The sequence below is a fragment of the Xyrauchen texanus genome, chromosome 30 (assembly GCF_025860055.1).
Source record: "Xyrauchen texanus isolate HMW12.3.18 chromosome 30, RBS_HiC_50CHRs, whole genome shotgun sequence".
Taxonomy (NCBI): domain Eukaryota; kingdom Metazoa; phylum Chordata; class Actinopteri; order Cypriniformes; family Catostomidae; genus Xyrauchen; species Xyrauchen texanus.
Genome location: NC_068305.1, coordinates 29794672 through 29818890, shown reverse-complemented (window position 1 = coordinate 29818890; position 24219 = coordinate 29794672). Strand labels below are relative to the sequence as shown.

Below are 24219 nucleotides of genomic sequence, written 5' to 3'. Positions count from 1 at the left end.
ACCAGATTGTCTGAAATTAACCAATAATCTAATCTTGAGCACTGGACACTATTAAATATATTGAACCAGGTAAATTATTTTCCAGTTGTGTTTTTCATTCTCCAAAAATCAATCAGATGGGCTTGCGTGGTCAATTCAACTTTTGTTTCATCAAATGTGTGGCACTTTCTCCTTGATGGAAGACTGTCTAACCGAAGACCAGGGACCAAATTAAAACCAATTATTACTTTATCCATTGAATAAAGTATTTTCCATTCCTCTAAGCACTTTAGATGAAAGAGATTTTTGTTCTGTGCTTTTCTGTTGTTACCATACACACATAATAAAATGTGGTTTATCCCATTAATGTCTGCAGTGACCATTAGCAAGTAACCATTGGAATAATTTTTGTGGTCAGTAATCCTCCCAGGGAGGTTGCATTCGAAGTGTCCCACTCGCTTTTCTGAAACGAGACAGCCTCGATGATGTAGGCGCTGTCACTACTCGATTCGTACCGGAAACACGATTGGTACTGCGCATGTGCGAAAAATCATATTTAATGTCACTTCCTGTCATCGCCAGCGTTTTTACGACAGTCTGCTCTACAGGTCGACTTTACTCTCACGATTTGTACTGCGTGTCACTACTCGATCCGTACCGGAAACACGATTGGTACTTTTTTTTTTTTTTTTTATTAATGCCACGAACCAGAACAATACAATGAGACATAATCCTTCAAAATGAAACAAAAAAACCAAGTAAATAAAGTAAAATAAAAAAAAAAAGAACAGTGCCAGAGGACAAGAAAAAAGTATTACAAACAGAAAAGGGGTGTTACATTATATATCCTGCTTACAATGCTATAAGCTAATTGCCTTTTTACTTGTGCACTTACACAAAAGAGAACAATAAAGCTTAAAATCATTTTTAAAGCAAGAAAAGTTAGGTTTGGAGTCAGACCATTTCATTTTATGAATGTGAAACTTCCCCATCAGTATTAACAATTGTATAAAGTATGCCTTATCTTTCTCAATCCCATGATCACTAAAGTGTATCATAATGTCAAATCCACTCAGCTGTAAGTCAATGGTCAATTTTTCCTTAATTAAACGCTCCACATCAATCCAAAATATTTTTGTATGTATACAATGGAAAAATAAATGAAAAATTGTTTCCTTTTCACCTTTACAGAAATTACAAGAGTAATCAATATCTAATTTAAAGCGTTCCAATACATGTTTTACTGGATATATTCTATGCATTATTTTAAAAGAGACTTCTTTTACTTTGTTATTAATGTAGAATTTATCCACTGTTCACCAAGCATTACACCAATTTACATCTCCAAACACAGATGACCAGAAAAAACGAGCTGGAGGGTAAACAATATTATTAAGTATATTCCTAACATAGTTATTTGAGACTTTATTTTGTAAAATGTCTGTATTACCCAGAAATATTTTACCCATAATGTCTGTAAAATTTAGATCTTCCTCTTGTGGTGCATTTTTAAGAAGGATCAATACTTTCCTGGGAATCGCATCCATTACAACTGCAAAGTCTTTAGGTCTAACTGGTATTTTAAATGTATTCAAAAATTCTCTATATGTTAATAAATTTCCATCATTATTCAAAAGCTGGCTAACTAATATAATATTGTTTTCAAACCAGTAATCAAAAAAAGAGATTTATTTTTGTAAAGGATGTCTTTGTTGTTCCAAATGTAATATCTCCTAGGTGAAAAGTTATGTTTGTAGGCCAGTGTCCATGCCATGAGAGCTTGTTTATGAAATTTTGCAAGCTTAAATGGTATTTTGTCAATCGAAAAGTTACACTTCAGTAAAAATGAGAGGTCAGCCCAATTGTTTAAACAGATAATTGGGAAAGGAATTCCAAATGCATTCCTTATTTTTTAAATACTGAATAAGCCAATTTATTTTAAATACATTGTTCAAAGCATCATAACTCAAAACCTCTAAACCACCATGATCTTTAGGATTGCATAAAATTTCTTTTCTCAAATAATGTGGCTTGTTTTTCCAAATAAAATCAAAAAGCATTTTATCTAGTTGTTTGGTAACTTTAGTGGGAATATCCAATGATAACGAAACATAGACTGATCTGGAGATTCCTTCAGCTTTTGACAAAAGTACCCGCCCCAGAATTGATAGATCCCTTTGTAGCCATGCATTAAACCTCTTACTAGTTTTGTTAATAATTGGGTTGAAGTTTAAATTATTACGCAAATTCTCATCTTTACATATAACAACTCCCAGATATGTAACTTGATTTGCAATTGGAATATTACATAAATTAGTTAAACTACATTCTTTAAGAGGAAACAGAACAGACTTATTCATATTCATTCCTAGCCCTGATACATCTGAAAACTCTTTTATGCATTTTACTGCTTTGATGATTTCATTTCTATCCTTCAAAAATAAAGCAGTGTCGTCTGCAAACTGACACAACTTAAATGTTTTCCCTAATGCTGTAATTCCTTGAAAATGTCCTTTTTTAACGTGAAGGGCCATTATTTGCGTTGCTAACAAAAACAAAAATGGGGAGATTGGACACCCTTGTCTGATCCCTCTACCTATTTCAAATCTGCCAGAAGTCCCCCTTGCTAATTTTACAGAACTAGTACATCCTTTATATAGAGTTTTGATAGCCCTTTGAAAATAATTGCCAAACCCAAAAAATCAATTGCTTTAAATAAAAAATTATGTTCTATGGTATCAAATGCCTTGTGAAAATCAATAAATAAAATAAAACTATCATCTAAAACATAATCACTGTAATCTACCATATCAAGTATCAATCTAATATTATTACTAATGTGCCTTCCTTGAATAAATCCAGTCTGTTCCTCGTCAATAATATTTCCTAATCCTTTTTTCAATCTTTTGGCAAAGATTAAAGCAAATAATTTGGCATCATTATTTAATAGACTAATGGGTCTCCAATTCTCTAAATAAAGAATATTTTTGTTTGGCTTCGGAATTAATGTAATAACACCTTGTTTTAAAGAGGAAGGCAGTTCTCCCTTTTCAATAGATTCTATAAATACGGCCAGCAAAAAAGGAGCTAACTTATCTCGAAACACTTTATAAAATTCACTGACAAGTCCATCATTACCTGGAGAACGATTATCTTTAAGGCTGCCAATACACTCTTTAACTTCCTCTAGCCTTAAATCACCATCACAAAACAATTTAAAATCATCCTCAATAACTTTGGCATTATCTAAAACATTATCTAGAAAGTCACTCAGATCAGAAGACACAGAGTTGGGAGAGTACAGACCTTTGTAAAACTGAGTAACAAACTGTGATATCTTTTTTTCATCCTCTGTAGCTGTATTATTAATTAACAATTTGTTTATAGAGGTCAATTCACCATTTCTTTTTCCAGATTAAAAAAGTACTTAGTATTTCTTTCCCCTTTTCCAACCATTTATATCTAGATCTGATAAATGCACCCTCTGCTTTTTCTTGATAAATGTTATCCAGTTGTACTTGTAATGATGATAAATCTATTAGTTCCTGCATGTTCAAATTTTCTTTACTTGATAGGCGCATTATTTCTTTAATAACAATATGTTCTTTTTGTCTTTTAACTGAAGCAATCGATTTCCCCATTGAAATAGCTAGGTTCCTAATTTTGTATTTCATTATTTCCCAATGTTCTCCATAAACATTTGTTATTTTAGCCTGAGACCAGTGCTTATCAATTAACTCTGATACCATCAATTTAAATTTGTGATTATCTAATAACTTTTTATTCAATTTCCAATAACCCCTTTTTAATTTAGATTTATCTGGACCATGAGTATTTATCAAGAGCGATACACCCTTATGGTCAGTCAAAACTGACGGCTCTATAGAAACCATCTGGACACACTGCTCCAGTTCATTTGATATTAGAAAAAAATCAATGCGTGATTGTTTGGAATAATCTTTGTTGCTCCATGTGTAGATTCTTTTGTCTGGATTTTTGAGTCGCCAGATATCAACTAAACCAACACGGGTACATACATTTCTGATTTCACAATGAGTTCCATTGCTTCTTGATGGCCAGCTATCCAAATCCTCATCAAATACACTATTGAAATCACCTCCCCATATTATTTTTGCTAAGGGAAATAACACGATTGGTACTTCGCATGTGCGAAAAATCATATTTGATGTCACTTGTGACAAGCGCGGCCGACAAAAGCGACCTCCGGAGGACGCAGTCAATTGAAGCGGAAGAGGAGGAGCCATTGGAACGAAAAAATGGCGGCTGTGTTGCAGCAAATATTGGAGCGGTCGGAGATATCTAAATTACAAAAAACTACCGTTACTAAATTGGAGAAGTACATTTCAGAACAGCAATGTGAAATTGATTGCCTGAAGGCACACCAGGAGCAATATCGTGTGGACAGTGGTAAGGTTATGTTGTTTTTGTTGTAATGAAGTTGCTCGCGAACGAGGCCTGAGTTCAGGTCGCATTGAAGATAAAAACAAATATTTATTACTTATTTTACTTGTTTGCAAACACTATGTAACCGTACGCTTGCTATATTTGTTAACTCGCTTGCTTGGTGGCGTTTACATCTTAGATTAAATGTTTTTGGCTTCCATTTGTAAACATGATCTTTATAGAGGTTTATAAATTCTGATAAGACTATCTTTTTTGTTTCATACAGAACAACATTATTTTGACATCGAGAAGAAGTTCGCAGAGAGCCAAGCTCAGTTTGTGTCCCAGACACAAGAACACCATATTCTAAAAGAAAAGTGCTGTAAGCTAGGTAAGAACATGGGAATCAAAGTGTAAGTAAGTAAGTGTGTGTGTGTGTGTGTGTGTGTGTGTGTGTGTGTGTGTGTGTGTGTGTGTGTGTGTGTGTGTGTAAGAGTGTGTGTGTGTAAGAGTGTGTGTGCGCGTAAGTGTGTGTGTGTGCGCGTAAGTGTGTGTGTGTAAGTGTGTGCAAGTGTGTGCAGTTGAAGTCAGATGTTTACATACACCTTAGCCAAATACTTTTAAACTCAGTTTTTCACAATTTCTGACATGTAATCATAGAAAACTTTCCCTGTCGTATGTCATTTGGAAGGCCAAATGGACATCCTGGCTGATGTCTTCAGATGTTGCTTCAATATATCTACATCATTTTCCTTCCTCATGATGCCATCTATTTTGTGATACTTGTCTATGAGACAGAATGTGTCTCATTCTTGAGCGGTTTGATGGCTGCATGGTCCCATTGTGTGTATAGTTGTGAACTATTGTTTTTAGAGATGAACGTGGTACCTTCAGGCTTTTGGAAATTGCTCCTAAAGATGAATCAGACTTGTGGAGGTCCACAATTAATTTTCTGTGGTCTTAAATGTTTACTTTTTTACATAAACATTTTATTGATTTAAAAAACAAAAAAAAAACAGGATTGAATTAACAGAATATATACACACCAAATAAAATTATATGTCCCTCCCCTTGAACATTTGAGTGCCCAATATGTCACACACACAAAACTCTGAACCCTCAACCAAAATTCTTGGATCTTAACACACCACAATAATACATGGGTTTTGTCTCCATCTTCTGATTGGCATCGGCATAAGGTGCACCCTTTTATCTCTAGATGTAGACATGACATTTTTTTTTTATCTCTGCCAACAATCCCTCCTGCAATACCAAGTTTAAATCTTTCTTCCATAATCTCTTGTAGTGTTGTCACGGTACCAAAATTTCAGTAGTTAATTAAAGTGCCCTTTCACCCAACGATTACAGCCCCATTGACTCCCTGTGCCAATGCATTGATGAAGTAAACAGTTGGATGTGCCAAAACTTTCTTCAGTTAAACAAAGACAAAACTGAAGTCATTGCGTTTGGTGAAGTTCTCAAGGTGAATGCATACCTTGACGCTAGGGGTCAAACAACTAAAAATCAAGTCAGGAATCTTGGTGTGTCTCTAGAGTCAGACCTTAGTTTCAGTAGTCATGTCAAAGCAATAACTAAATCAGCATACTATCATCTGAAAAATATTGCAAGAATTAGATGCTTTGTTTCCAGTCAAGACCTAGAGAAACTTGTGCATGCTTTCATCACCAGCAGGGTGGATTATTGTAATGGACTCCTCACTGGCCTTCCCAAAAAGACCATAAGACAGTTGCAGCTCATACAGAACGCTGCTGCCAGGATTCTGAGCAGAACCAGAAAATATGAACATATCACACCAGTCCTCAGGTCTTTACACTGGCTCCCAGTTACATTTAGGATTGATTTTAAAGTATTATTACTGGTATATAAATCACTCAATGGGCTAGGACCTCAATATATTGCAGATATGCTCACTGAATATAAACCCAACAGATCACTCAGATCATTAGGATCACATCAGCTAGAAATACCACGGGTTCACTCTAAGCAAGGAGAGTCTGCTTTTAGCTATTAAGCCAGCTGCAGCTGGAACCAGCTTCCAGAAGAGATCAGATGTGCTTCTACAGTATTCACATTCAAATCCAGACTCAAAACACACCTGTTTAGCTGTGCATTTACTGAATGAGCACTGTGCCACTGTGTGTCCGACTGTTTGTACTGTATTATATTTTATATTCTAAACTGTTTCAATTATTCTTATTTTTTTTCATTCTTATTTTAATCTCTTCTATGTAAAGCACTTTGAATTACCATTGTGTATGAAATGTGCTATATAAATAAACTTGCCTTGCCTAGTTGGTTCCAATACCAGTGAAATTTCACGGTACTCGATACTATTTTCGGTACCAAAGCAAAAACAGGTTACTAAACAACACTCTTTTAATAACAAAATCTACAAAACATTAGCAGCAGAACTAAGAACAGAAATATGCAATTGAGCAACACTTTAATTTAAATATATTATTTTGAAGAGGAGCTTGCCACACAGAGAAATGCCAGTTTCTGAGTTTGTAGTTATTAACATGATCTGCTTCTGTATTATTTGAACTTTAATAAAGCAATTTTACTGCATTTAAGATGTTACGCCGGGATGTTTCCTTTAAAGAGCTCCGCCTCCGCATATTCCACAACGGTACATGCTTCTGAATTTTTTTTTTATAATTGCTTAATACTTTGGGATCTACATAAAATAAACTGTGAAAGTGTAGAGTGCATCTGGACTGATCTGTGTAATTCTTCCTCCATCAGACGCGAACTGCAGTGCTGCTCTCACGCGTCATCGTTACGGTTTATTGTGATTTCATGTTACATTAAATGAGATCAAACGAATGTTCATCAACGAACATTTTTCTCGTCAATTTTGTATTTTTGAAGATGTCAATAATGTCGACTAAACGTTTCAGCCCTAATGCAAATGATAATATGCTTTTAAACTCACCTGCTTTAGTTGCTTGAATAAATCCGGGTGTCTGTCTTTCAGGTGCTTTATTAAGTTTGATGTGTTTCCTCCTTTCGTCAGAAAATTGCGAAGACTCTGAATTAACAAGGAGTAATACACTGAAGTTCATGACCTTTTACAAAAGCAGTAATCACCACTTCCAGAGTATCTGCCACTTTAGGGTTGTGTGTGCCACTCCCAAAAATAGTACAGAGCCGGTGGAGCAGCTTTAAATACTTAAAGAATTGAGACCTGGGAATACCAAAATGTTGATCCATATTTTCAAAGGACCTCAACACTCCACTCTCATATAGGTCACCGAGTATATTAACCTCCATCACAATCCACTCTGTCTAGCAGAAAGGGGACTTATTAATACATAATACATAATTTTGGGTTCAGCCATATGCTAGAAGCAACATTTAAATACATTTCCGAATTAAACACTCTGGACTCTTTTGTCAATTTCGAGTGCAAATGCGAGATAACGGGGTGTATAGAAACACTTTGCAATGGCAAAATAGGGGCAAGAACGTCCTGTTCAATACAAAACCAGGGAGGGGCTCTCTCAGGTGGAAGCGACCAATGAGCCAAATGTCTGAGCCCGAAAGCATAGTAATAAAACAAAATCTTGGGTAGGCCTAGCCCACCTTTATTAATCGGTCTATGTAACTTACTGGAATGTAATCTGGGATGCTTCTTTGCTGATTTCTTTTGATTTTCCCATGATGGCAAGAATAGATGCACTGAGTTGGAAGGTAGGCCTTAAAATAAATTCACAGGTACACCTCCAGTTCAGTACACCTCCTATCAGAATTGTCTAAAGGTTTGATTTAATTTTCTGGAATTTTCCAAGCTGCTTAAAGGCACAGTTAACTTTGTGTATGTAAACTACTGACCTACTGGAATAATCTGTCTGTAAACAATTGTTGGAAAAATTACTGAAGTCATGCAAGTAGATAAATGATTTGCCAAAATGATTTTGTTTTTAATAGTTTTAAATCTGTGGAGTGGTTAAATAATGAGTATTAATGACTTCAACCTAAGTGTAAGTAATCTTCTGACTTCAACTGTAAATATATGTGTGTGTGTGTGTTTAACTATAATTAACTATAATGTATGTAACTTCTTTATTATTAACTATAATAAAGAATACTGTAATGGACTGGACTTAATTTTTTATTTGCACTCATCTTTTCACAGAGGATGAGCTTAAATGTCTACGGGAAAAAAATGAGGAGCAAGAATCCTCATACAATAAACTGGAATCTCAAAAGGTATTAAAGGGTATTTTCATTGTCCATCAAATTTTTTATTAAGGAGAAATTCTGCATGCTCCAGTATTGAATTGTGTTCTATTAAATAAAAGTTGTACACTATTTATGCAGAATGAACTTTCCAAAGCCAAAGATGAGCTTGAGGTGGAGAAGAGAGAGCTTGCACAGACTTTGGAAAGAAGATCCCAGGAGATGGGACATCAGAGTGGTATTTGGTTTAAATAAGTTCTTTCAGTAGCATTAAACTCTAAACTAACGTATCTGCATAACACAAGTTATAAAGAAAGTGCAGGTTTTCTTTGGCAATGTTTGCTCACATAGAATTTTCTGAATTTTTCAGAGGACTTGAAGCGTCTTAATGATAGATTGGTGGAGGTCAGTGCAGAGAAGATGCAGCTTCAGCTTAAATTGGATAAATTGGAAGCTTCTGAGGTCTCGGTCAAGGTAAGGAATCTGTGTATATTTATTTATCTTTGAAACTAGTCTCATTTCAACTCTACTTGCGTTTCCGAAGTCCAACATTCACATACGATTGTTGTATTTCTCCACTTAGTGGCAGTTGTTATGAACTGTCACATTGCTCTCAATGGATTTTATTAATTTAGGGAGAAACTACCAAAGGTTTACCTCTGAATGACATGTGTGTGATGTTGTTGAGCAGATGGATGTATTCTTTCTGTATTATTTATTTTATTAAAATTAATACTGTTTTATAGTTTTTACTATTATGGTAATTAACAGAAACAACAACCATTATCCAACAAATAGGATGCAGGAATCCATAGATGTGATGATAAAAATTTAGGCTAAATGACACATTTACACATTTAATCACACTTTTACTGTAATTGCAAAAGCATTTAGTCATTTATTAACAGTGTAAATAGTAATTTCTGATTTCTACATCTGTAATTGTCCAAAATACAGAAGTAGCAGGTGTTTAGAATGAAGTTTATTTTTCACGCAGCCCCCTTGTAACACTGAATGACTTCCGGTCTATCTTATGTTGTGTTTTGAATGCAGTGAAAAGGCAGCTTTAATACTGATGTGCTGATACAGTGTTTATTGTTTAGTATAAAGAGAAGCGAATGGAGCAGGAGAAAGAGCTACTCCAAAGTCAAGTGACCTGGCTGAACGCTGAGCTTAAGGCCAAGAGTGAAGAGCTGCTGTCTCTCTCCCGGCAGAGAGGCAGTGAGATCTTAGAGCTGCAGTGCACTCTGAATAACAAGGAGGATGAGGTACTACATGAGCCTTCCATGTGTTAAAGGAAATAGTTCTCATTTTATCATTTACTCACCCTCATGTCTTCCCAGATGTGTTCTGACTTTTAGAAGATTATCTCAGCTCTGTAGGCCCATATAATGCAAGTGAATGGGGAATGAAAATTTGAAGCTCCAAGAAACATAAAGGCCACATAAAAGTAATCCATATGTCTCCAGTGGTTTTGATCTGTAAATTACTAGTGCTTGACGCATACACAGAGCAATAGATGGCATTAGGAAGTGTAATAGAGCTTAAAATCATGATCGCCAAGGAGAATGCTAATGTCAAGATTTATAGTGATAGTTATTTTTTGGTCTATTCTCATTCCAAATCGATTTGATTGTTTCAAAAGACATGGCTTAAACCGCTGGAGTCATATTGATTAATTTATGCTGCCTTTATGTGCTTTAAGATGTTAGTCCATATGTTAATTTCTGCATGGATGTTTAGAACGCTCGACTCCAAGATCAGGTGACCAGTCTGAAGGTGTCCAATGAGAGCCTTCAGAAGCAAGCAGAGGAGATGATCACCAAGCTGAGAGAGGTGAGAAACAGCTAGCAGTATGTGCTTTATGTAGAATTTTGAAACACCATGCCTCTGCTGTTGATATCTGTAACAATCTGTTGGACATGTTTTATTTCTAGGTGAAGGAACAGCAAGCCAGTTTGGAGGAGAAGTTCAGCAATGAACTCAATGCAAACATCAAGATCTCAAATTTGTATAAAGTTAGTTTTATTCATCTAAACTCTTGTCTTAGAAGAATGAAGATATGTGAGTGAGGGATAGAGGATTTTATAATATAGTTGTAATAGACATTTATTTCTTAAAAATGGTATTGCTAAAATGGAAGACTATATAGTATTGACTTCTTTGCTGATAAATGACAGGGAGCAGCAGCTGATGCCGAGGCCAAGAGCGAGGAGCTCAGAAGAGCTGTGGAGGAACTTCACAAGTTGCTTAAAGAGGCAGGAGAAGGTAAGAAATTTGTACACTAATGGTCTTCATGCATGTCTACATGCATGTGTCTGATCAGCAGTGTTGGGTAAGTTACTTTCAAAAAAGTAATCCACTACTGATTACTTCTCTATAAATGTAAATCTGATTACTTGACTGATTACTTCAAGGGGAAAGTAATGAAATTACAAACTAACTTTGAAGTTACTTTTTTGAAACAATCAAACCTGCTTAAAAACTATAATATTGACTGAAAACAATAACAAAATTACAGCAACATGACAAAGACAACAACTTGGCTAAAGAGATCCAATGCATTTCTAAAAATGCAACTTAACTTTCTTATCTCAAATATGCGGTAGTAGTATCTTCAGGTTTGTGAGTGATTGTCCGCTATTTACAACATTCATAGCTGTGTGAGAATGATTGTGAGCGCTTGAAAACTTGAAACGCTTCGCTTTTGTTTTCAATTAAAATAAATAATTACACTCCGCTGTGTCCATATCACGCCGCTCACTCATCTGCCATCGCCTCGATACGTGTTCTCTATGCCATGGTGGTTTGTTAGAGCGCATGTTCATTAGCTGACACAGCAACACACACAAAAGTACTAACATAGGTCTGCTAAATATTATTGTCTTAGCAATAAATGTGTAATCCAAGTAACGTAACATATGTCTGTAATCAGATTACTTAAGTTTAAAAGTAACACATTACATTACTGTGTTAGAGCAAAATGTAATACGATTACTTTGTAACGCGTTACACTCAACACTGATCAGTAATTAAATCATACAGAATCCCTACAGTAGATTCTGGGATTGTAAATTATTTTTATGACCGATGATAGATGGTTGTGTGTATGTCTGTTTTTATGTGTCCATGACAATATCCTGTCTACTGTGGGCAGCACATAAAGCTCTAGAAGTGAAGATGGCAGAGCTGGAGAGTTGTAAGCATAAGGACATTGTTGAACTGAAAGAGAAAATCAGCAGCCAGGAGAAAGAGCTTGACAACGCTAATGAGCTGCTGTCTGACACCAAACACAGAGGTTAGCATCACCACTTTTTCACCTGACTTTCTGACAGAAATCACTGTCACTGCTGTTTAATTTTTGCATGTGGTTTGTCACTGTGTGACTGGAAATAGTCTTTGTAAATACAGTACATTTTAAGTCAAAGAATTTACATAGACCATAGCCAAATACATCTAAACAATTTCTGACATTTAATCATAGAAAACATTCCCTGTCTTTTATCAGTTAGGATCACTACTTTATTTTAAGAATGCAAAATGTCAGAATAATAGTAGAGAGAATTATTTCTTCTAGCTTTTATTTCTTTCATCGCATTCCCAGTGGGTCAGACGTTTACATGCACTTTAGCATTTGGTAGAAATGACTTTAAATTGTGTAACTTGGGTTAAACATTTTAGGTAGCCTTCCACAGGCTTCTCAAATTAAGTTGCTGGAATTTTGGCCCATTCCTCCAGACAGAACTGGTGTAACTGAATCAGGTTTGTAGACCACCGCACCTGCTTTTTCAGATGGATTGAGGTCAGGGCATTGTGATGGCCACTCCAATACCTTGACTTTGTTGTCCTTAAGCCATTTTGCCACAAATTTGGAGGTATGCTTGGGGTCATTGTCCATTTGGAAGACCCATTTGTGACCATGCTTGAACTTCCGGGCTAATATCTTGAGATGTTGCTTCAATACATCCACATAATTTTCCCTCCTCATGATGTAATCTATTTTGTGAAGTGCACCAGTCCGTCCTGCTGCAAAGCACCCCCACAACATGATGCTGGCACCCCCATACTTAACGGTTGGTATGGTGTTCTTCGGCTTGCAAGCCTGACCCGTTTCCCTCCAAACATAATGGTTATTATAGCCAAATAGTTACATTTTTAGTTTCATCAGACCAGAGGATCTTTCTCCAAAAAGTAAGATCTTGGTCTTGGCTTTTGATTTTCCCATTATGTCAAGCAAGGAGCCAGTGAGTTTGAAGGTAGGCCATAAAATACTTCCACAGGTATACCTCCAATTGACTCAAATTTGCCATTTAGGCTATCAGAAGCTAATTGTGTAAGACTTGACATTTTCCAAGCTGCTTAAAGGCACAGTTAACTTGGTGTATGTAAAGTTCTGACCCACTGGAATTGTGATATAGTCAATTAAAAGTGAAACAATCTGTCTGTAAACAATTGTTGGAAAAATTACTCGTGTCATGCACAATGTAGATGTCCTAAACGACTTGCCAAAACTATAGTTTGCTAATATGAAATCTTCTAAAAAAAATTAGCTTTATTGACTTTATAGACCAAAGTGTATGTAGACTTCTGAATTCAACTATATGTAGGTTTTAGGAGGTGAATTTCTTGTTTTTGTCTGATTGTACGCTGTTAGTTCTGTGGCTTTTGACTTATTAGACTATGTCAGTGGAGTTGACTTTGTGTGGTTGTTGCAGGAGCTGCTTCAATTCTCATAGAGGAGCAGGTGACCACCATGTCTCCCACCGCAGCTGTAGTCGCCAAAATCATAAAACCAGGCATGAAACTCACAGAGGTACTGAGCCACTTTGATTGTGTACTGCCAGTGGATGTTTTTGTTGTTTGTGTATTTTATTTCAATGTCAAAATACTTTCTCCCATACCAGCGTAATATGCAGAGACACTACAACTAAGACATTTTTAGGTACATTCCCCTGAAATGTGTACACTTGTGTCTCTTTTGTCAAAATATTGCTCTCATGGTGAAAATCTCAATCAGACTGTCAATGATATATTGGACTATCTATTTGGCCAATCAATGGAAAACCGTAACATTTTTGTAAACCATTATTTGGATAACCAGTGGCCTTTTAAAGTACAAATTGGTAGTTGGGAATTTTGTAATATGAGTGTAGGTTAACTTAATTATTGTGTGTGTAGAAAATTGTCAAGTGCAACTTTTAAGCTAAAGTCAAGTGCCAAGTAAAACGCAATACAAGAAGCTTAAACACGCACAACTCTATCTCTGTGTAGATCTATTCAGCATATGTTGAGACGCAAAAACAGCTGCAACAAGAGAAGCTTGAGAACAAACGGCTGCACAAGTACCTGGATGACATTGTGCAGGAGATGGAAGCCAAGGGGCCTATTCTGAAGCGGCAGAGAGAGGAGAGTGAGCGCATGCAGAAGTCTGTTTCCAATCTCTCTGCTAAACTAGAACAAGCAGTCATGGTGAGTAGCCTGACATAATCAGAAAAAAGCACTACTGCATGTCACACTGCCAAAACATGCTGATAAGTTGCTTATATTTCACTTCCAAAGCTGTGTTATTGGTAAATCTAAATATTGCTATACTTGGATATTTTAGGAGGTCCACCGGTTGCAAAAAGAAGCAGACGAAGCCAATAAACGTTCCTCTGTGCTGGAGAGAGACAACCAGAGGTTTGAGGTGCAGCTGGCTGACATGTCTCAACAGGTGAAGCTTGATAGAAAACTCTTGTGCACAATTTAAGGCCTTTTCACACCAAACATGAACCAAAAAAGTGAATCGAATAGTTTTATTTAATGCATTAACTACCAAAAATGATTAAATTAATCACAATTTATTTATTGTAATTTGACAGTCCTACTTTGTCTTTAAATATTCCTATACTGATCACATTGGCATAATTATTCAGACCCTTATTAATATTTCTATATTCGAAAGGGGGCACATGTGTACATTTCCAGAATAAAGAGGAAAGAATATTTATTGTCTCAATTGTATGTTTCACAAATGGCGAAAATTTAGGTTTTTTTGGAATTAGCTAATCGATGTACCTTAAAGGGATAGTTAACCCAAAATTGATAAATCTCTTAGCATTTGCTCACCCTCGTGCCATACCATACGTGTATGATTTTCTTTCTTCAACAGAACACAAACAAAGATTTTTAGAAGGATGTCTCAGCTCTGTTGGTCTATACAATGCAAGTGAATGGTGATCAGAACTTTTGTAGCTCCAAAAATCACTTAAAGGAATCAAATGGATTACTTTTATGACTTCGGTATTTAAATCCATACTGTGCATTCAGATCGTTTTCAGACCCCTTTGTTTTTTTTATGGTGCAGCCTTATGCTAAAATGCTTAAAATTATTTATTTTTTCACAACAGTCTACACTCCATACCCCATAATGACAAAGTGAAAGCCAGATTTTTGGTAACTGAAAATGTATTAAAAAGAAAAAACTGATCACATTGGCATAATTATTCAGACCCTTAACTCAGTACTTATTTGAAGCACCTTTGGCTTTACAGCCTCAAGTATTTTTGGGTATGATGCGACAAGCTTTACACACCTGGATTTGGGGATTTTCTGCCATTATTCTGTGCAGATCCTTTTTAAGCTCTGTCAGGTTGGATGGGGACCATCGATGGACAGCTATTTTCAGGTCTCTCAAGAGATGTTTGATTGGGTTCAAGTCCGGGCTCTGGCTGGGCCACTGAAGGACATTCACAGAGTTTTCTAAGACAGTGACGGTTCTAGAGCGGGTGCTAAAAAGGTCTGATCACCATGCACTTGCATGATTTGGACCTAAAGAGCTGAGATATTCTTCTAAAAATCTGTGTTCTGGTGTAGAAAAAGTCATACACATCTGGGATGGAATGAGGGTGAGTAAATTATGAGAGAATTTTCAATTTTGGTTGAACTGCTGGAGGAAGAAATAATACCTAAGAAAAAAAATCTTTGGTTTGTCATTGGTTGAATGTGTGTTCCATATGTGAATATCTCCATAGGTTTCTATTCAAAATCTTATTTACACTAATTTTGTGTGTGAAAATTGCATTTGGTGTGAAAGTAAATCTGTGGCAAAATTTTTCCCAAAAAAACAGCGTGTCAAAGTCATTGCTTTAACATTGTTGTCTCAGGTCCGGGTCCTCCTGATTGAGCTTGAGGAGGCACGCGGAAACCACGTTATGCGTGAGGAAGATGAGGTGTGTTCTGCGGATGTGAGCAGCACTTCTGAGGTGATCTCTCAGCACCTGGTCACCTTCCGCAGCATCAAAGAGCTGCAGCAGCAGAATCAGCGCCTCCTAGTGGCTCTTAGAGACCTCAGCGAGGCCAAGGAGAAGGATGAGTTGGAGGGAGACACCTTGAAGTAACTGTGAAAAACCTGTTTTCAGTTTGGAGATTGTTTTGGGTCAGATGTAGAGAGCATAATGTTGAATGTTTGTGTTCAGATGCAGTGAGGTGGAGCAGTATCTAGAGGAGCTGCAGCGTGAGTTGGAGCAGTTGAAGGAAAAGAGAGCTCAGGACCTGCAGAAGGTCGATACTGTTGCACGACAGAGGGACATGTTCCGCATGCTTTTGACCCAGACCACTGGAGTCGCCTTCCAACAGCTGGGTGAGTCCAGGGATCATTCTTGTTTCTATGTCTTGTGAGACATATTGATGGGAAACTGAACAAAAATTACTGGAACAGGTGCTGTCAATGAGGAGTTTATGCTAACTTCCACGCCCCGCCGATCTCCAGCCGTCACACCCACTGCAGTTACTCCTACAGGACTGGTTGCCACGGCGATAGAATCCACAGAGTCAGTAGAAGCCAAGGCTGCCCTAAAGCAGGTATGCTAGTGAGATCTGGATGTCCACTGATAGCATTTTCTTCATCACTGGTATAATGGCAGAGTACTTATTTTATAACATCCATCGATACAAAGTGTCTTTTCATTCATTCTTTCATTTGTCTGCACAGAATACTGAAAAGAATACTTTTTGTCCTTCAAAAGAACATTTTTAAGAAAGATATTTTTTTGTGTAATGTCTTTAGGACATTTGTGTAATAAGAATTGTTTTGGGATGTAAGCAAGCATATGCAAAATATCTTATTTGGCTTGGTAGGGCACTTGTGATAGTAGTCACAATTTAAACAGGGTTATGCAGTTAGACTAATTGCAAGATTTCATTGAGAGGTGGTTTCTAGTGATCTTTCGGTTATGCAAATTAAAATCCTCTGGAAGGATTAAAGTTTAATCTAAGTTATGTGTGTGTGAGCAGCTTCAGGAAGTCTTTGTGGGCTACAAGAAGGAAAAAAATGAATCTGAGAAGGCTCTGACAGAGCAAAGTGAGAAGCTACAAGATCAAGTAACCGAACTGCGCTCTGAAAACACCAAGATCTCAACACAGCTGGAGTTCACCTCCAAACGGTTTGTCCTGAGACATCATACTGTCCCTTTGGTCTTAAGTTTGTCTCAAATATAGAATCTTGTTTTCTTGTGTGATTTTTATATAGTGTGTGTGTGTGTGTTTCAGGTATGAGATGCTCCAGGATAATGTGGAGTGTTACCGTAAGGAGATTGCCTCTCTGAATGAGAAGAATCAGAAACAGGCTGCAGCCATTCAGAAGAGTGAACAGACCATACACACACTCACCCAGAACATGAGAGAAGCAGCAGAGAAACTCACCTTTGCCGTGGTGTGTGTGACCTACTTTCAGTTGTGTTGTGGTGTTTTGGCCTGCTAATTATTGTTAGTTCAGTCTGAATTTAAATGAATCACATGGATATCTGTTCAGTCTGAGGCAGAGAACCTGCGGAAAGAAAGAGACATGTTGAAGATGATGGAGACCAGACTGACCCAGGAGAAAGAGTCCATCCAGGCCCAACAGCTTGGCCAAAACATGCTGCTGACCAACCTCAAATCAATGCAGGTAACAAGCACAGTTATAAAATAGCTCAACAATTTTGGTACCGGTGATCTTAATCTGACATGACAAGTAAAGCCAGCTGCCCACTTACCAACTCGAAATACTTTGTTAATGGATGTGAAAACTGCCACACACTTGTGGGTATTACACACTACTTGTAGAAATAGATAAGGACATACTTTTGGTGCTATTGCTGTAGAAATGGCACACTTAATTTCACTGGGCTTCGCAGGCAATTCTAGAGCACACGGAGATGGAGACTACGCAGCGGCTGAAAGCTCAGATTGAGAAACAGGAGAGAGAGATTGCTCAGCTTCAGAAGAGACTCGAGAATGAGGTGGAACAGAAACACCTGCTTGCACGCAATCAAGACGTGAGCACCCCATCTTAATTTCTCCTCTTTTATTTCTCCTTTCACCTCTTTTTTTTCTTTGCTCATGGTTCTGCTCTCACACAGATGCAGTTGATGGATGCTAAAAGGCAGCTGGATACACAGGCAGCCCAGCACCAGAGGACCAGAGAACAACTGAGTACTGCCCAACAGGAGCTCACCAACCTGAGGCTGCAGATGAGCAGTGGTGAGATTCTGCTGGCATCCCCCACCACACACACAGGTAAGAGGCTTGACCCACATGGAATCCAGACTTGCTATGGAATGCATAGGTTTTTGTGAGTTACAGGTGTTACATTTTTTTGAAAATCCGCTGTGCTTTCTAGTTAACTTCCACACTACTCAGATGATCCATGGATGTAAAGCAGTTCATTTAAGTTACTTCAAGTTATTTGACCGAGTTTGACTTAGGATTCCCAATAAGCTATGAGTGACGGAGCAGTGTTGGATGAATGATGATTTTTATAAATGTTTTCCCTCTCCAGGCCTGCATAGCAGTGAGGGAGACATGGAGGTTCTGCGCACCCAGCTGAAGCGAGCTCAGAGCCGTGCTGAAGAATTGGCAGAGTGTGTGAAAAACACCACTGCCAGTATGGAACAGTACAAGGCCATGAGTCTTAGCCTGGAGGAATCTCTTGATAAAGAAAAACAAGTGAGGGAAAATGCTGTATATGATGCTCTCCCATAATAACAATTAATGTATTGAATTAGACAACATGAAACTGCACTCACAAGTCATTTAACTTCCATTATGTGAAGTTTTTCAGAGAGGAAAAAATATTTGGTGAGGAATTATGTTGAGTGGGGCATTTTATCCATTAGGATTTAATTGTGACAGGATTGGGGTAAAATGTAAGTCTAATGATATTATTGGGTTATATTATTTTAAAGAAAGATTATTATTTCAAAAATAAATTTTTAATAATGTGCTCTGCTCAGTTGTACAAAATACGACTGGGGACATTTAAAGTAAACATGGGTCAAATTGTATTAAGTTGTCTTAATTACAAAGGTTTATGCTCCTCCATCTCTCTCCACACTCAGGTGACAGAGCAGGTGCGTGCTTCTGTTGAAACCCAGTTGGAGGCAGCTCAGGAGCAAAACAAACACCTGGAGCAGAAACTTCTGGAAGTTGACAAGGAAAAGCAAAGCTTGCTGGAGGAGAACAACCGAGCTGTTGCTGCTGTGGAGCAGCAGGTAATAAATTCCCACCTATACTCACTAAAGTTCTTTGACCTTTCAGATTTAAGGGGCCAGATTCTACACTTTTTGTAGTATTTTAAGTTCTCTTCCGATACCTGAAATCTCAGTATTTACCGATCCAATACCAGTGTTGTTTTTTTGCATAATCAGTTTAGAATATCTTTACATTATTGTGTGGAACTAATTGGGAGTACTCTTTAATATGTAAAGAAACACAAACCTCTAACCACACATTATTTCAATATAAATGAATAGCTTATTAAGAAACACTTTATTATTAAATAGTATACTGGATAATGTAGCAGCAAAATTAACAGTAATTCCAGTGTTAAGTAGAAAAGAAACCAGTGTATTATTTTTGCCTTTTTCTTTTTAAATGTTTCAACTTGTATCTGGAATTTAAAGGATTCAGATCTCTTTTTGTTCAATTTATTTGTAAGACATCAGCTCACTTTTCATTCACAGTTATTTTTTGGAACCCATTCAACTTAAATATTGTTATAAATTGTAAACAAATAATAATGAAGATAATAATAATAATAATAAATAGTTACTAATATTATTATTATTGACTTTTAATTATAATTTTAAATACAACAGTAATATATTTAATTCATGCACTTTTTAAACCCTCACGCTTTTATTTTGAAAATCCATCCAAACTTTCCAGGAAGTCCTGTATGTGTCGGTTTGTAGGCAAGTTCACAGTAGTTTAATTCACTTATTGAAATTCTGGTAAAATGCACCTCCGGTGCAATTCTAAATGCATATTATAAGTGATCCAAACTATTGAGCATCTACATCTGAGATGTTGTTCGTGAGATGCGCTCAAATGTTGCGCACCACTGCGAAGGCTAAAAATAGCCGTGAGAGTGTGTCAACAGAGCAGCACCATTCACTAACTATTTAGTTATTAAACAAACCCTTTTGTGATTCACAGAGCTATTGCACGTCTTCAAGTGGCTTTGATTAAAATGCAAAAGTCATATCAACTGCTTTAATGGTGTTTTAATTGTTTATTTATGTCATTTTGGAGCTTGACAGTAACGGACATGATTAATACACCGTATCGTATTTGGATCTGGCTCGTCGGATCGATACCCGATCCGTCTAAAAGCTTCAGTATCGGAGCCGATACTGATCCAGGTATCGGATCGGTGCATCCTTAATTTTAAGTCCACTTAAAGGTTTCTTGCACCAAAGCACTCAAGATTTAGTTTTTCCACTGCTTCCTGTCCCTTACAATATTTTTTAATTTTTTTTGCTTCGGTAAATTTTTAAGACTTCTTTATGTAAATTACCTCGGTTATAATGGGCTAACATCTGTGTACTTCTGTAGTTCACACTTTCATTTATCTGGCTGGGCCAATTTATGAGAACTGAAACTTGGTGTTTATGTTGGAAGGCAAAGTTAACATAAAACATTGTTTACAACTCTTTCTGTTTTCCATAGTATATCCCTTTTACTAGATTTAAGAGGACCGTATTGTGTCTTTACAGTTAAAATTAGACTCTTAACTGCTCTTGTTTCTTGGTCCTTTGTCCTGCAGTTGAGCGAGCTAAAAAAATCTCTGAGTAGCCTGCAGGCGGAGCACCAGAGCGCCCTGGATAGAGCCTCTGTTGCTACAGCCCAAGAGCAGCAAGCCATTCTAGACAGTCAAGAACAGGCCAGGCTGGCAGCTGAGGCGCAGGATAAGTATGAGAGGGAGATGTTGCTGCATGCGGCTGATGTGGTGGCCCTGCAGGCAGCCAAAGCTCAGGCTCAGCAGGTGACTCTTCTTAGACAGCAGCTGGATGAGAAAGTTCAGAGCACCAGTGCACAGCTGCTGGAGGCTCGGATCTCCTGGGAGGAACAAGAGAAGATACTCAAGGTACACACACACGATAAAGCTGAAACAAATATCTTCTGATCGAAGACATCTAAAAGCCTCTATGCTGACACTGACTACTTGTATGCAAATGCTAAGCTGTAATTTCACTGGTTCAAAATGGGTTGTTTTTGAAGTGCTGAAATCTTCCGATGTATTTTTCCTTGAAGTTTGTTTAGATTTAATGCTTTGTTCCTTTTTTAAGGAAAGAAAACAAGATTTATCAAAGATGTTTTGTTGATATTGCAGTATTCCATTGGTGGTCTCCTGTTTAACATTAATACCATTGGCAGTGTTTTATTTAAATGATGAATTTTGATAATTGAATTGGATTGGATTTATAAATGGTTTATCTCTTTCTGTCTCTTCACATCAGGAAGAGCAGTGTAAGTTACAGTCTCGCTGTGAGGACCTGCAGAGGCAGAATGCACTCCTCCACGAGCAGATTCAGAGTCTGAGTGGACAGATGGCCAGTCAGCTGCAGCGAGCAGCCAGTGAAAGTCCACTCAACATCTCGCTGACTGAAGAGGGCAAGTCTCAGGAGCAGCTCCTTGAGATCCTCAGGTGAATGTTTTCCTCTAGACTGCAGCTCTACACCCTCTCCTTAATGTTATGATTTCAGTAATTTTACATTGAAAATGTGTGAGAAAGAGAGACCAGATAAAATTAAAATGGTAAAGTAGAACTGAGAGGAAAAGGTAATAAACTGATGGCAAAAACACACAAAATGCATTTGAAGTCACTTGACATTTTTTATCCATGCTTCCCTTGAGACTTTCTAATTTATTTCTCCAATTTCGTCTGCAGGTTTGTGCGGCGAGAGAAAGAGATCACAGAATCTCGGTTTGAGGTGGTTCAGGGGGAGAGCCTGAGACACAGGCTGAGAGTGGAGCATCTGGAGAGACAGTTGAAGGACCTACAAGAGAATCTGAGTGCAGAACGGGAGAGGATGCAGGTCAGCATGGAGAACCCAGTTACATTACAGTATTTGTACTAATAGCAGTTCTTACAACATTGAGAATTGTTATAACCTTCCCTTTGTGACATTATTATTTGTCTAAAGGTGACCACAAAGACTCTGGCCCAGCATGATGAGCTGATGAAGAAGACTGAAACCATGAACGTGCTTATGGATACCAATAAGATGTTAAGAGAGGAGAAAGAAAAACTGGACCAGGAGCTCCAGCAGACTCAGGCCAAGGCAAGACTAAATTTATCTATTTACAGGGGTTTTCTTGTGATGTGTTGAGTTATTGTAAAGCTACACTAACAGCCCTTTAAGTCAACTTTTACGTCCTCACAAAAATCAAAAAGATATGCAATGTGAAAAACTTATTTGATATTTAAAAACTGTATGGAGCAGGATTGTTGATCAATTATATTTTAAGGTGGGCGGAGCTACCCAGCACAACGAAACAAATAGAAATCAACAACTGAAAACATTTCTTGACCGTTGCATCTGGTCCAAGTATGTTAGGAGCATTTATCATAGATTTTTCTAAAATATTTGTGTTTTTATTTACAGGTGCGTAAACTGGAGTCAGAAATCTTGCCTGTACAGGAGTCCAATGCAGAGCTGAGTGAGAAAAATGGCATGTTACAGTCAGAGAAGAAGCTTCTGGAAGAGGACATAAAACGCTGGAAAGCTCGCACTCAGGTCAGTACTTTTTGTATGCTTTGAGTGGTGTTGCCTTCATATGAGAAAAATTAAGTTGTCATTTCTGATGATTACTGGATCTTGACCTTGGTCTTTCCATTTTGTTGTGTAGCAACTGGTGAGCCAGCAGAAAGATACTGACCCAGAGGAGTACAAGCGCCTGCACTCTGAGAGGGAGGGCCACCTCAAACGCATCCAGCAGTTCACAGAGGAGACGGGCCGACTCAAAGCTGAGGCTACCAGGTTGGAGCAGTTATTCTGCTTTCACTGGATACTTTTGTTGAAGTTTCAAATGCTAAAAAAAGGTTTTCTTTCCCTCTTCAGGAATATTGGCTCATTGACCATGCTGCAGTCTCAGTTGCAGAACCTCAGGGAGAACCTAGGAAAGGTAATGTTTGAGAGAGACAGTTTGAGGAAGGACATGGAGGCCAAAAATCTGGACATCCAGGAGAAAATCAAGACTATCACACAGGTCAAGAAGATTGGCCGGCGTTATAAAACCCAGTATGAGGAGCTCAAGGTTGAATACGACAAGGTTAGTAATGGCTTGTTATTACTAAGAATGTACATTTGCAACAAGGGTCTGATTTTATTTAATATATGTTTTTTTTTGTGAAGATGGTAGCTGCAGCAGCCTCAGCTCCAGCTCAGGATCAGGAGGCCCAACAGGCATCAGCTCAAGAACTTCAGGGCCTCAGAGAGTTACTCAGCCAGTCAGAGAGCAGGACAAGGGAACTTGAAGGCCAGCTGGAGAATCTCAATAGAGTGTGTGCATTTCCTGGATTAATATCTCTTCAAATAATCACCTCAATTTCACTTTGGTTAAGATGTGTTTTTCTTATTATATTTGTACTCTTCAATGAAACTCATAGTGTGAGATTTCTGTTGTGTGATGTGCAGAATGTTGGTGAGAGGGAAGCAGAGGCACACAGTGCACAGGAACAAGCCTCCCGTTTGCAGGGAGAGCTAACGCGCCTCAGACAGGAGCTTCAGGAGAAATCCTCTCAGGAGGAGCGACTTAAACAGCAGCTTGGAGAAAAGGAGGAGAGAACTAAGAAGGCCATACTAATGGCCAAGCAGAAAATCAGCCAGCTTACCAGTAAGAGTTACCCAAATCTGATGATTTGTTTTCTAATACTTTGTGTTTTGAGACTGAAAGAAATATTAGAAAAGTTACTATACGTCAGTATTGATGAGCTTATTTTTGTTTTGACAGAAGTCTTTTTCTACAGGTTCTTTTGACACTGAGGTTCATTGCATGTTCTTTGCCCATGTTAGCATTTTCCTTTGTGATATTTTACAATTTAACCTCTGCTTCTAGGTGTAAAAGGTCAGCTCCAGATGGAAAATGAAGAGCTGAAGCAACAAAAAGAGGAACTGGAGGTACGGGTAAGCGCTCTTAAGTCTCAGTACGAGGGGCGTCTGAACAGACAGGAGAGAGAGCTGCGAGACCTCCGTGAACAACAGGAGAGACATGGAGAGCAGAGGGATGAGCCTCCAGAGCAGGGCTCCAGCAAGGTAAGCAGGTCTTGCAAGTGCAAACGTACAGCTAAACAATTTCAAATACTTTACTGTTTATCTAGTTTTTATC

General features: G+C 37.7%; 1 protein-coding gene across 5 annotated transcripts in view; it reads left to right on the top strand.

Annotated features, from left to right (window-relative positions):
- The first annotated feature begins 4256 nt into the window (after positions 1 to 4256).
- LOC127624168 (nucleoprotein TPR-like) overlaps positions 4257 to 24219 on the top strand; it is a 29332-nt gene continuing 9369 nt past the window's right edge. For all 5 annotated transcript variants that reach the window (XM_052098864.1, XM_052098867.1, XM_052098865.1 and 2 more), the window contains exons 1-33: positions 4257 to 4407; positions 4670 to 4774; positions 8543 to 8616; positions 8728 to 8824; positions 8957 to 9060; positions 9690 to 9854; positions 10330 to 10422; positions 10524 to 10604; positions 10767 to 10854; positions 11744 to 11884; positions 13302 to 13399; positions 13858 to 14055; positions 14192 to 14299; positions 15732 to 15961; positions 16044 to 16207; positions 16286 to 16428; positions 16861 to 17009; positions 17116 to 17278; positions 17378 to 17512; positions 17742 to 17882; positions 17967 to 18123; positions 18386 to 18552; positions 18945 to 19097; positions 20654 to 20974; positions 21348 to 21535; positions 21779 to 21926; positions 22035 to 22172; positions 22497 to 22628; positions 22741 to 22871; positions 22953 to 23163; positions 23247 to 23393; positions 23529 to 23727; positions 23950 to 24146. In XM_052098864.1, the coding sequence (XP_051954824.1) occupies positions 4257 to 4407; positions 4670 to 4774; positions 8543 to 8616; positions 8728 to 8824; positions 8957 to 9060; positions 9690 to 9854; positions 10330 to 10422; positions 10524 to 10604; positions 10767 to 10854; positions 11744 to 11884; positions 13302 to 13399; positions 13858 to 14055; positions 14192 to 14299; positions 15732 to 15961; positions 16044 to 16207; positions 16286 to 16428; positions 16861 to 17009; positions 17116 to 17278; positions 17378 to 17512; positions 17742 to 17882; positions 17967 to 18123; positions 18386 to 18552; positions 18945 to 19097; positions 20654 to 20974; positions 21348 to 21535; positions 21779 to 21926; positions 22035 to 22172; positions 22497 to 22628; positions 22741 to 22871; positions 22953 to 23163; positions 23247 to 23393; positions 23529 to 23727; positions 23950 to 24146 (4917 nt within the window). The remainder of the gene's footprint in view (positions 4408 to 4669; positions 4775 to 8542; positions 8617 to 8727; positions 8825 to 8956; positions 9061 to 9689; positions 9855 to 10329; positions 10423 to 10523; positions 10605 to 10766; positions 10855 to 11743; positions 11885 to 13301; positions 13400 to 13857; positions 14056 to 14191; positions 14300 to 15731; positions 15962 to 16043; positions 16208 to 16285; positions 16429 to 16860; positions 17010 to 17115; positions 17279 to 17377; positions 17513 to 17741; positions 17883 to 17966; positions 18124 to 18385; positions 18553 to 18944; positions 19098 to 20653; positions 20975 to 21347; positions 21536 to 21778; positions 21927 to 22034; positions 22173 to 22496; positions 22629 to 22740; positions 22872 to 22952; positions 23164 to 23246; positions 23394 to 23528; positions 23728 to 23949; positions 24147 to 24219) is intronic.